Here is a 13,800-nt window from a genome sequence, read left to right on the forward strand (position 1 = left end):
ATTTCTTTATATTAGCTCAGTGCAAAAGATTTAAGACAACAATATATGATTTAAATGAGGGAGGTGGATAATTCCTTTCACTTTCTAGATACAGCAATTGATTCTGACATTAGCAGACAGCTGAAAGATAAAATAATCGTTGATGGTTGGGAAAAATATAGACAGGAACATTTTTTTCTCCTTTGTCACTGCTGGTTTCAATAGCAGTTCCTTTTTAATGCCTGTCATTTCACTTTGTAAATGGTATATGGTAATCAGTCGTAAACCAATGACAGATACATTTCTCCAGTCTAACAATTCAAGAACTTTTCATAATTGGATACCTGTCAGGAGAAAATCATTTTAGTAGAGAACAAATAGTTTTGAACCTTGGAAACAAATATACGTTCTTTATTAAAACTATGTTGCTCTCTTTTTAATAAACTCAAAAGATTAAGGCAAAGGGCCTCAAAATATATGAGAACGTTCAGTACAAAGTAATATACCTGTGGGTAGTGCATAGTGAAGTACTCTCTTTCTCTTTGACTTCCGGTTTTTTGTATCCTTTTCTGAATATTCATTATTGTACATTAAAGGTGTTCACCAAATATCTGGCTACATGGCTGAGGAAAATACTTGGGACATGCTCTCCTGGTGCACGGAGGTATCTCCCATGAAAGAAGAGTAGGCGTTCATCTTTATGTTAACCATACTTGCTGGCTTTACATCTCCCTTCTGTGAGTTTCACTAGGAAGTGGGTGGAATGCAGGAGGGTGATCGTTTCTCCAGGAGTTCATGGGGACTCTCCAAAATCCCCGAGTCATGAACATTCTAAGAGAGTAGGTAAGTATATTGTCATCTAGCAAACGATCAAGGCACATTGATATCAAATTAATGCTTTGAGGGAGAGCATCTGGGGTTTGCTTCGGAGTTGCATGCATGTCAGCCACAAATGCATTGTATGTACATTAATTGTATTTACAGTTGGCCACATTGCCCCTATCTATCTGCTTGTGAAAGTAGCCTTTACCACTATCAGTGCTCATTTGCACCATCTCTATACCTGCTGCAACATATTCATCTGAAATCTCTGCATATAATCAAAAGCCTGCAATTCCACCTACATGCCCATAACACACTCGCAGATGTAGGCATATTTATAATTGGTGTAGGATGTGCGGCGCATAGGCACCTGGGTCCATCTTTGGGAAGATGGCACCATGCAGTGAAAGCAAAGACTTTGGCACTGTGCCAGTATGTGGGACTTCAGGGCTCTGCTGCTTAGAGGAGTGGGCCCACTGCACCCGGACCCCTCAAGTATTAATATGCCCCTGCTCTCAGAACACTAATGGTGCATACACACGATCAGATTTTTCCTTCAGATATGAACGATAACGATTTAAAAATCGTTCAGTCATTCATATCTGAAGGAAAATCATTCATATCTGACATGCCTGAACGATGGACGATCAACGATGCGCGTTCCCGTTTGTCAGATAACGATATCTGACATCTGATGGGTTTGCAGTCAGACTTGGACGATTCCATTCATTTTAATGCAGTCAAAAATCGTTCAATCGTTCAAATCGTTCAAATCGTTCAAAACTTTGGTAAAATCGTTCAAATCGTTCAATCGTTCAGTCGTTCATCTGACAAATCTGACAAGTCTGACAAATCTGACCGTGTGTATGCTCCATTAGTCTACATGCACATTCCCAGTTACACCCCTTCAGCTGCAAGTGCAGACGTGGCTGAGATGTGGTTGGCACTGAATTTGTAATATTTGCTCTTAGTACAGTATGCATGGCTCGGACTCTGGGCCTGATTCTGACCCGCTTGCAAGCGATTTGCGCTCGCAAGCGGGTCAATGTTGGACCAGTACGCATGCACGGCATGCGCAAGTCCCAGAGCGAGTGAAAAAAGCACTCGCTCCGGTGCTCACATCCAAAAGGGGCAGCTGTCGATGTTGATTGACAGCTGCCCCATTTGGAAGAAGGGGAAGGGGGGTGGCTGAGCAAATGGAGGCATTCCTGCAGGAACGCCTACATTTCTGGGTGGTCCTAATGACATCACTAGTAATATCAGTAGTTGGACTTCCTGCTCTAATAGTGCAGGAAGTCCACTGGGGCTTGCGGCAACGAGACCCTACCGCAAGGGTCTCGTCGCAAGTCTTGACCATCGAGACCATCATCATGGCCGCTCGCATAAGCTGTGGGTGGTAACCCACAGCTATGCGAGCTGCCAAGAGGCCGCAACTAAAAAAACAAGCCCCCGCCCTGATTCAGAGCGAGCGCTTGCTTTTTGCAAGCGGCTCTGAATCAGACCCCCTGTGCGGTAGGAAAAAGTCTGTGAAATGTACTTGTGTGCAACTCTGAGTCAGTCGCTTGGTGTGCTTTGCAAATAGCCTTGGAGAGAAATAATGTACCAAACAATCAGCTCCTAACTGTAATTTTTCAAATAGCACCATAGCTTCCTGGGAACTATGTTTGTGGGGGCCTAATATGTATGATGAAAGTCAATTGTTTGAAAATTGTAATATGGTTAAACAATTTTGTTTTCTAAAAATTTGTCTTTTTTTTCTTGATCTTTTTAGATGGGAAGTTTTGTGCAAGTTACAGTCACAGAGGACTCATATCAAAGGCAAAAATGAAGGCTATAAAATATAGCATTGTAGTTATTCTTGGTAAGTACCTGTTTTTCTAGCAGTGAACCCTAAGCAAATGAAATGCATAAAACACATTAACTACTGAAGCATTCCCTTACAAGTTATAAAGGAGATTATTCTTTATTTAAGAATGCTTTCAAAGATTCTTTAGAAATAGTATGAATGCTGTAATATAAATTTGTACTGATAGTTAATGATATTTACATAAAAAAGCTGTACTAACTTACTGCAAGTGGATATTCATCAGCAATTTCTGATATAAACTCACCTCCTGAGTGTCTCTGCCTGGTGAACTTATAAAGGTGATTGACCCGTGTTGATGGCTTCAAGTGGATAACTCAGCAAACATCTAATTTATGTGACTCAGCAATATTTCAAGTACAGTAATTATGGGTGGATGTGCCATGCTGCATTACAATTAACCTTTAATGAAGGATTCAAGTTATAGAACACAGAATGTTTCTTTACTGCAATTTTCAAAGATTTAATTTTATTAGACAAAAATGTGGTCCTATTATTGTGATTCTAAATAAACAAATCAAATACTAAACAAAAAAAAAGCTTGTGAAATTTCAAAAGTCGATACATCTAAAGTCTATTTACTACGAGATCAGTCTACTTGTATTGATCAGTTACAGACAACTGTCCAGGGGCGGGCTGGGCCGGGGGCAGGGTGCCATCTGCCACCTAGGCTGGTACACTTTTAGTATTCTAGGGCTGCCAGGCTGCAGCAGACAGAGGATGTTTTGCTCCCTGGCCACTGCTCTGCAAGAGAGAGATATCCAAGTAGCTATAGCAGAGGCTATAAGAAAATTTATGCCCCCATATCAGGCTACAAAAAGATGGCCGCTGTTCACCAATGGAGAGCCAGGTTTCCCTACCCAGAAACCCAAGAGGCTGGAGAAGGGAAAAAGGGGGCATGGCTTATCGGGGGAGTTGGAAGTGGAGCTGAAAAAATAAATGTTATGGCACCGCACCCATGGAGGAGAGAGTCAGAGAGGGCAGAGGTGAGGAGTGCAACAGAATGGAGGAGATCCTGCTTCCTGTCTTCACCACCCATACCAGGTAAGTGGGGGCAGGGCCGGTACTAGGCTGTGCTGCGCCCAGCGCCGTATGGAGTTGCCGCCCCATCCCTCCTCCGCTCCCTCCCCCTGAGCTTAAATATTTCCTCTACCTCTGGGCGGGTGGTGGGCGTTTCCTGCCCCCTACAGATACAGTGGCGCTCCGGGCAACGGATCGGCTTGCCCATGCCTGGAGCCGCTACTGAGTGGAGGGTAGATTGGGGCTTTTATATATATATATATATATTTATATATATATGTCATAGTTTCATAAACTTTGCAGGGGGAAGTTGTTTTATTATTTAAAATATGTATGTGCTGACTAAGTGCGTCTGTATGCTGTGTGTGTGCATGTGTCTGTATGCATGTATGTACAGTATGCATGTGTGTATAAATATATATATAATATATATATATTACTGTATATAGGGTTGGGTATGGAATCCCGACAGTTGGGAATGCCGGTTGCCAAAAGTCAGACAGCGGCATACTGATGCTGTGGTTACTAATAGGAAATAAGTATGCTATGCCTGCCCCTTTCACCCCCTAACCATAACCATGTTTTCATTACCCTAACCCTTACTACCCTGCACCCTAACCATCCCTACCCCACACGCTAATCCTCCCTAACCCTCATTCTAACCCTAAGTGCCTAAACCTAACCATCCCCCCTCAGTGCCTAACCCTAACCTCCCTTCCCAGGGGAGGCCTAACCCTCCCCTCCCCCTGTGGCTTACAGCTGAGGCGCCCGCTGTACTTACGATCGGGAAGCCAGCAATTGGGATCCCGGTGTCAGCATCTCCACTCATGTGAGGATTCTGGCGTCGGTCTTCTGTCTGCAGTTCGGAATTCTAGTACCGGGATTTAAATAGTCGGCATCCCATTCATAGGTTTTTTTAACTACATCCCATATATATTTTTCAGGGGGAATGCTCCAGAATGACGTTCCTGAAGGTCTTCTGAAAAATGATGTCATCAGGAACGGCATTTCGGATCCTCCCGCCTGTGCAACTTGAAGTGCTGTTACTCTGGGAGCTGGCCCACAACTCATGAAACACAGTGGGGATGGTGATGACAGGTAAAAAAAGATCCTGTCATCATAACCAGAGACCAGGGGGGAGAGTGCCTGCTGCTTGTGCACACACTTCCAGGGCCATAATGGCGGTGCGACCATGAGACATTCACCTGGGGCTCAAGACCCCGCCACACACTATAGCCCTACAGCCTGGTAGCAGCAGTTCTTGGCTGCCAGAAGACAGCAACTTTGTATCCCCGCTGAGGCAGTGCACTGACACTCATTACTATTCGCGGATGCAGCACCTAAATCAGCAAAGTGCGAATGTGATGTCATGACATTGCGATGTCTGTATGTCTACCAGGATCTATTTGCTGGCTACTGCTACCTGTCACTGTCAGTCAGAGCCTGGAGATAGGAGAGGGATCTGGTGGCTGCAGAGGGTGAGATTGGACTGGAGGAGGAGCTGAGCAGCCGAGAGGAGAAAGTCAATTGAGTAGGGGAGGGAGCAGATGACAACATTTACTGGGGGGTGGGGACAACATAATAATGCATATATATATATACTAGGAGAAGAGGGGGACACAATAATGCATATACGTGTGGGCGCCCTCACAATCTCAGTGCCCCCTGCTGTGGCCCTGCATTTTCACCATTTTCACATAACAGGTGCTGCAAAACTTTGAGCCAGTGCATCCAATACACCGGAGGGGGGGTCTCTCATAACCTAGGCGGCATTGCCCCTCCATTCCTAATGCCCTCTATTGGCATCATAAGAGGAGTGGATCTTGTTTGTCTGGCCCCTTTATTAGGGACCATAGCACTGCTACCTGACTCTCCTCCTTTATTCTCCTCTTATACCTGCTTACACGGTAATAGAGGCACACAGTACCTTCCCATGTGTACTCATACCCACATTACGCAAACCACATCCCCAACATTGTCACGTCCATTTTTAAAATTGTATTTTCTGTTAGAAAACTTGGTCCGCTTGCTCTGGTTTGCCCCCCTGGCTGAAAGTTGCCAGCCAGCCCCTGCAACTGTCGGATATCATGAAGTGATTATATTAAATAGAAGTTGACTTGAACACAAATATGCTTACTATACTCTGCAACTTTAAATTACGCTTCCACACAAAACTTCCCCTTAGGGCTATATCCAAATAGACGCGATAAAGCGAAAAGTTAATGTCGGTGAACTTTTTACACACTTCGAGGCTTTTGGTATGATGTTTTTGTGTCTTTTGTCTATACGCTCTCCCATTTTTTGCACTATCCTATTACAAAAGAAGCAGTGCTGTATTCACTGTGGTCTAACCTGCAAAAAGTACAGCAGATTTTTGGGAAATCTGTCTGTATCCCATAAAAAGTCTAACTGACATAGCAAATCACTTTAGAAGTGTATTAATGGACCTAATAAAAGTATTTTGGGTTCTTTAATTGTATCAAATGGCTGTTATATGTATTTTTGTGTAATAGTGAAAAAAAAAATATAGAAATCAATTTTTTGGGCAAAATAAATGCTGCAGGTAAATTAGGGGTACAAAAATGGGTGCAAGTATATTTTTGAGCCCATAAAGTGCACTTTTAAATTTTTTTAAAAATACACCTGGTGCAGCCACCTGCAATGTGTAAAACACATGTCCCATCCATAGAGCCCCCCAAAATACCATACCCACTACTTTAAACCCATTTTAAAACACATTAAAAATTTTCACCCCAAAAATGACATGTCATATTAAGCTATTTTACAAATTATTTTTGCCTAATTTGTCAATGAGGGGGATGGTGTCCAAGGGTTCTGATCCAAGTCCCCACATTCTTGCACAACTTTTCACCTGCTTTGGTCAAAACTGTTTGCCGGTTACTAGTGAATGGAGAATTCGCGCGTACGAAAAGTTCGTCACTAGGATTGCACGATACGCAGTTTGTGCAATAACTAAAAGCAAAATTAGTATTTTTTATCTAAATTGGATATGGCCCTTAGTGTTCAATGTTGCAAATGATAAATATGGTTTGCTTTAGTTCTTTATAATTTGAAAATATCTGTCTGTGTACTATTCTGTCTGTTGGAACTTTTTTCCACTTGGCGGCCCAAGTGGTGCTGCTGACCACTTGGGCCGCCCTTTAAATATTAATTATTAATAATAATAATAATAATAATAGTAATAATAATAATATTGGTTTTTAACTGTTCTACAACGGCTTTCAGTAATTACTCTTTATAGAATGTTTAAGTCTACCTTTTATCAGGTGTTCCATTGTTGCATATAGTAATAAAGTCCAATCCAGTATACTTAAGAATTTGTCATTTTATTATTTAATTAAATTAAATAAATAGATCTAGCCCTTTAACTGAGAGAGCATATATCCCCCAGGGTTAATGCAGCAATCAACCCCCACTGACATTGTTACAGAATATTTATACTTTATTACAATCTTCAGGTAATACGCCCTCTGTACACCCATTGAAATCATCAGATTGACAAAGCTTGTTCTTGCTAGCCCCTCCTGTACTCGGTAGTCAAATAGAAAGTAAATTCCTTTATGAGATGCTCATGCCTCGGGGTATCTCTATATTTGGTTCGAATGTTTCTCTCGAACCGAATTATACATAAATGGACAAGCTCTTGTACACTCTGTCAGATAAACATTTTCCTAGGGAGTTACCCTTACAGGCACCTCATCTAATTTCCATTTAAATGTGATTATACACAAAGCAAAAATGGATGTGCAAACGCCATATTGAATTTCATGAACTGTTTCATTATAAACCATACAGCATATGTAAATATGAAATTATTTAAATATGTTTCTTGTAGGGGTGAGCAGTTTCCGATTTCTGAAATCCGAACCCCCCGAGCCCCCCCGATCAGAGGCCGATCCGAGTCAGGCTCGACTTTTCCCGCCTGACTCGGATCTGAAATCGAGGTAAAACATCATCATCCCGCCTTCCAGGTCTCGCGGGTTTTGGATCCTATATAAGGTACCCGCGTCGGCGCCATTTTCTCACTCGGCAGTGGACAGTGAAGAGGGAGGGTGGGAGTTAGGGCTGGCTGGGCTGTGTAGTGTAGTGTAGTGCAGTGTAGTGTTGTGCTGTGCTTGGCTGTGCTGCTGTTGTCCATAGGGGCTGTGTCCACTACTTCAAAGTCCATAGGGGCTGGCTGGACTGTGTTGTGCAGTCAGTTGTCCATAGGGGCTGTGTCCACTCCAAACTCCTGTGCAGTGTCCCAGTTCTAAAGGGGTGCTGTAGTGTTGTCCAGGGGGTGCTCTGTCCATCAGGGGTGCTCCCCCCAAGTGCTAAAAAAAAAATATTTTTTCTGTGTTTGTGAATTGTGTGCGCAGTAGTCGCACGTGCATCACAAAGTAGTGCCAAGCGTGCACCTGTGTCCCATAAGTATAAGACCAGCTGGCTTGTCCATTAAAGGGTGCTGTAACCCCCAAAGGGCACTCCAAACAAAATAAAAAAAAAATTTTTTGTTTGTGAAATGTGTGCGCAGTAGCCGCACGTGCCTCAACAAAGCAGTGCCAAGCCTGCGCCTGTGTCCCATAAATAAAGGGCCGGCTGGATTGACCGCTAAAGGGTGCTGTAACCCCCAAAGGGCACTCCAAAAAAAATAAAAAAATATATTTTTTCTGTGTTTGTGAATTGTGTGCGCAGTAGCCGCACGTGCATCAACAAAGTAGTGCCAAGCGTGCGCCTGTGTCCCATAAGTAAAAGGCTGGCTGGCTTGTCCGTTAAAGGGTACTGTAACCCCCAAAGGGCACTCCAAACAAAATAAAAAAATATATTTTTTTGTTTGTGAATTGTGTGCGCAGTAGCCGCATGTGCATCAACAAAGTAGTGCCAAGGGTGCGCCTTTGTCCCATAAGTAAAAGGCCAGCTGGCTTGTCCATTAAAGGGTGCTGTAACCCCCAAAGGGCACTCCAAACAAAATAAAAAAATATAGTTTTTTGTTTGTGAATTGTGTGCGCAGTAGCCGCACGTGCATCAACAAAGTAGTGCCAAGCGTGCGCCTGTGTCATAAGTAAAGGGCCGGCTGGCTTGTCCATTAAAGGGTGCTGTAACCCCCAAAGTACACTCCAAACAAAATAAAAAAATATATTTTTTTGTTTGTGAAATGTGTGCGCAGTAGCCGCACGTGCATCAACAAAGTAGTGCCAAGCGTGCGCCTGTGTCATAAGTAATGGGCCGGCTGGCTTGTCCGTTAAAGGGTGCTGTACCCCCAAAGGGCACTGCAAACAAAATAAAAAAATATTTTTTTGTGTTTGTGAATTGTGTGCACTGTGGCTGCACGTGCATCAACAAAGGAGCAGCGCCAAGTGTGCGCCTGTGTCCCATAAGTAAAGGCCGGCTGGCTCATTTCTTAAAGGGTGGTGTAACCCACAAAGTGGACTAGTCTCCAACAAAAATAAAAAATTATTTTCTGTGTTTGTGTGCGCCTTAGCTGCACGTATATATCAATGTAACATAAATGGAGGACCAAACTTTCTCCGATAAAAATAAAATAGGGAAAGATCAAGAACCACTGCCTCCTAGTGCTGAAGCTGCTGCCACTAGTCATGACATAGACGATAACATGCCATCAACGTCGTCTGCCAAGGCCGATGCCCAATGTCATAGTACAGGACACATACAATCCCAAATGACAAAGTTCAGGAAAATTACCTTGAAAAAAACATTTAAATTATCTGAAGAGAAACGTAATCTTGCCAATATGCCATTTACGACATGGAGTGGCAAGGAATGGCCAAGGTTTTTCCCTATGTTCATGACTAGTGGTTCAGCTTCACAAGACGATGGAAGCCCTGCTCCCACTAAAAAAATCAAAGGAGTTAAGCTGGAAAAATTACAGCGAAGAACTGTGCGTTCTAAGAAGATATCACAAATCCCCAAGGAGAGTCCAAGTGTGGTGGTGGTTGCGATGCCTGACCTTCCCAGCACTGGACGGGAAGAGGTGGCTCTTTCCACCATTTGCACACCCCCTGCAAGTGCTGAAAGGAGCACCCACAGTCCACTTATTGAAATGCAAATTGAAGATGTCACTGTTGAAGTACAACAGGATGAGGATACTGGTGTAGCTGGCGCTGAGGAGGAAGTTGGCGAGGAGGATTCTGATGGTGATGTGGTTTGTTTAAATCAGGCTCTGGGGGAGACAGTTGTTGTCCGTGGGATGAAAAAACCCATCACGGTCATGCCTGGGCTGAAGACCAAACATTCCACCTCTTTGGTCTGGCAATATTTCTATCCAAATCCGGACAACAACTGTCTTGCCATATGTACCATATGTAAAGGTGCAATAAGTAGGGGTAGGGACGTTAACCACCTAGGAACATCCTCCCTTATACGGCACCTGCAACGCGTTCATAAAAAGTTACTGTCAAGTTCAGAAACTTTGGCAAAGACCGTAAGCAGTCCAGGGACACCTAAATCCCGTTGTCCTGTTGTATCCAAGTGCCTGCAAACCACACCGTCAACTCCCTCCTCGTCAATTTCCTCCTTAGTCAGGATCGGAAGTAGTCCTGCAGGCCATGTCACTGGCATGACTAACTCTCCTATCCGGGATTCCTCCGGAGGATCCTGCATTGCTACGCCTCCTGCTGCCGCTGCTGCTGTTGCTGCTGCTGGGAGTCGTTCATCATCCCGGAGAGGAAGTAGGAACACCACTACTTTTACTAAACAATTGACCCTCCAACAGTCCTTAGCGAGGAGGATAAAGTACGACAGCAGTCATCCTGAAGCAAAACGTATAACTGAGGCCTTGACTGCTATGTTGGTGTTAGACGTGCGTCCGGTATCCGCCATTAGTGCAGTGGGATTTAGACAATTGATGGGGGTAGGTTGTCCCCGGTTCCAAATCCCGTCTAGATTCCACTTCACTAGGCAGGCGATACCGAGACTGTACAGAAACGTCAGAAAAAGTGTCCTCAGTGTCCTGAAAAATGCCGTTGTACCCAATGTCCACTTAACCACGGACATGTGGACAAGTGGAACAGGGCAGACTAAGGACTATATGACTGTGACAGCCCACTGGGTAGATGTATCACCTTACACAGCAACAGTAGCAGTGTCACCAGTAGCAGCATCTCAGAAACGTCAGCTCGTTCCAAGGCAGGCTACACTGTGTATCACCGGTTTCAGTAAGAGGCACACCGCTGACAACCTCTTAGAGAAACTGAGGGAAATCATCGCCCAGTGGCTTACCCCACTTAGACTCTCCAGGGGATTTGTGATATCTGACAATGCCACCAATATTGTGCGGGCATTACATCTGGGCAAATTCCAGCACGTCCCATGTTTTGCTCACACAATAAACTTGGTGGTGCAGAATTTTCTGAAAAGCGACAGGGGCGTGCAGGAGACGCTTTGGGTGGCCCGAAAAATTTCTCGCCACTTTCGCCATTCAGCGACTGCGTGCCGAAGACTGGAGCAAACACTCTTGAACCTGCCCCGCCATCACCTGAAGCAAGAGGTTGAGACGCAGTGGAACTCAACCCTCTATATGCTTCAGAGGATGGAGGAGCAGCAAAAGGCCATTCAAACCTATACATCCACCTATGACATAGGCAAAGGAGGGGGTATGCACCTGACACAAGCGCAGTGGAGAATGATTTCCGTGTTGTGCAAGGTTCTCCAGCCCTTCAAACTTGCCACACGTGAAGTCAGTTCAGACACTGCCAGCTTGAGTGAGGTCATTCCCCTCATCAGGCTTTTGCAGAAGCAGCTGGAGAAAGTGAAGGAGGAGCTAAGACAGAGCGATTCCGCTCGGCATGTGGGACTTGTGGATGAAGCCCTTCATTCGCTTTGCCAGGATTCCAGGGTGGTCAATCTGTTGAAATCAGACCACTACATTTTGGCCACCATGCTCGATCCTAGGTTTAAAGCCTATGTGGTGTCTCTCTTTCCGGCCGACACAAGCCTGCAGAGGTGCAAAGACCTGCTGGTGAACACACTGTCAGCTGAAGCGGAATGTGATACGTCAACAGCTCCTTCTTCATTTTCTCCCGCAACTGGGGCTGCCAGGAAAAAACTTAGCTATCCTAAGCAACCCGCTGGCAGTGATGCAGGGCAGGCAGGACCAAGTTTGGACATCTGGTCCAGACTGAAGGACCTGGCAACAATTTCTGACATGTCTACTCTCACTACATATGATACTGTCACCATTGACAGAATGGTGGAGGATTACATTGGTGACAGCATCCAAGTAGGCATGTCAGACAGTCCATACCTGTACTGGCAGGAAAAAGAGGCAATTTGGAGGCCCCTGTACAAACTGGCTCTATTTTACCTGAGTTGCCCCCCCCTCCAGTGTGTACTCCGAAATAGTGTTTAGTGCAGCCGAGAACCTTGTCAGCGAAAGGCGTAGGAGGTTGCTTCCACAAAATGTGGAGAAGATGATTTTCATAAAAATGAATTATCAACTCTTCCAGGGAGACCAGCCTCCAGAAAGTACAGAGGGACCTGTGGTGGTGGATTCCAGTGGGGATGAGTTAATACTCTGTGAGGATGAGGATGTACTTAACACTGAAGAGGGTGAGGAATCAGTGGATGAGGAGGATGAGGACAACATCTTGCCTCCGTAGAGCCAGTTTGTGCAGGGACAGATTAATTGCCAGCTTGTTTTGTGGGGGCCCAAACGAACCAATCATTTCAGCCACAGTTGTGTGGCAGACCCTGGCACTGAAATGATTGCTTTGTTAAAGTGTGCATGTCCTGTTTATACAACATAAGGTAATAAGGGTGGGTGAGAGGGCCCAAGGACAATTCCATCTTGCACCTCTTTTTTTTCTTTGCATTATGTACAGTTTGGGGCTAGTTTTTCAAACTGCCATCCTGTCTGCCACTGCAGTATCACTCCTAGATGGGTCACGTGTTTGTGCCGCCCACTCGTGTCGCTTAGCATAGTCATCCAGCTACCTCGGTGCAACCTTTTGGACATAAAACACTATTGTGAGGTGTGAGGTGTTCAGAATAGACTGGAAATTAGTGGAAATTAAGGTTATTGAGGTTAATAATAGCATAGGAGCAGAAAAACCAACACATTCTGTGATTTTAGCTGTTTTTATGCTTTTATTTAAAAAAAATACAGATCCAAAACACAAAACCCAGAACCCAAAACACGGAAGGGTGGTTTTGGCAAAACCAATCCAGATCCAAAACACGAAGAAAGATCCAGATCCAAAACCAAAACACAAAACACGAAAAGTGGCCGGTGCACACCCCTAGTTTCTTGTAAATTAGTATTCCACAAGAACTAATAGAATGGTAAGGTAAAAATGTGACCATACAGTCTATAAATATATCTCTTTAAATATTTTCAAATAAAATTCTCAGAAAAAGTACTGTACAATGAAAGCCAGAATATTCTCTGGAGCATCAGCAGAAGTGATCCATGTCTTGTAAACAAATTGACCAACCAGAACAGTGTCTTTTGGATTTTCTGTTTTTGATCTACCCACGGTTCGTCTGCTTCTAACTTTACATTTTGTTACACACACCCACACACATACACATTTTCCACTTTAAAAGGCCAGACAAATTTTGTACTATATAAAATATTATGATTTTATTACCTGCTTGGAAGGTGTAATGTTCATTACTTTTGCAGATGCAGGTGTGGGCAAAGACACAGTGAGACTAAAACAAAATCAATAAATCTGGAATTTTGTTTAAAGACATCTGATTTTCCCTTGCTGCTTGAGTTATTTAATGCTTCAATGATGATCAAACAACCAAAGCATTGTGATAAATCTGAAAAAGTTAATAACTTTATGAGAAGAACTAAATGTGCAAATATTTGGTGCTTTCACCTGGGCTTCTTTTTTGTACCAAAAATGTAAGTTGAATGTAACAAAACACAATGAAGCTCATGTAGGGGTAGAATAAATGCAGTTTGTGTCTTTTTGCATCATGCATGCAGACCATATCACTGTATGCTTGTTTAGCCTTGCTGACAAGATGCATTTACCACTTACACTATGTTCCCTTGCAGAAAGAGGACAGGGATGGGAAACTGTGTGTACACATGGCCAAAGTAAAGCAAGAACGTGTTCTTGCAAAGAGCATTCCATGCTAAGTAC

General features: G+C 43.9%; 1 protein-coding gene across 1 annotated transcript in view; it reads left to right on the forward strand.

Annotated features, from left to right (window-relative positions):
* Nucleotides 1-13,800, forward strand: part of NPSR1 (neuropeptide S receptor 1) — a 471,103-nt gene that overhangs the window by 432,956 nt on the left and 24,347 nt on the right. The window contains exon 7 of the mRNA XM_088464420.1: nucleotides 2,573-2,662. Within this exon, the coding sequence (XP_088320546.1) occupies nucleotides 2,573-2,662 (90 nt within the window). The remainder of the gene's footprint in view (nucleotides 1-2,572; nucleotides 2,663-13,800) is intronic.

Source organism: Taudactylus pleione, unplaced genomic scaffold, assembly GCF_031769625.1.
Source record: "Taudactylus pleione unplaced genomic scaffold, aTauple2 ptg000054l, whole genome shotgun sequence".
NCBI classification, from domain to species: Eukaryota; Metazoa; Chordata; class Amphibia; order Anura; family Myobatrachidae; genus Taudactylus; species Taudactylus pleione.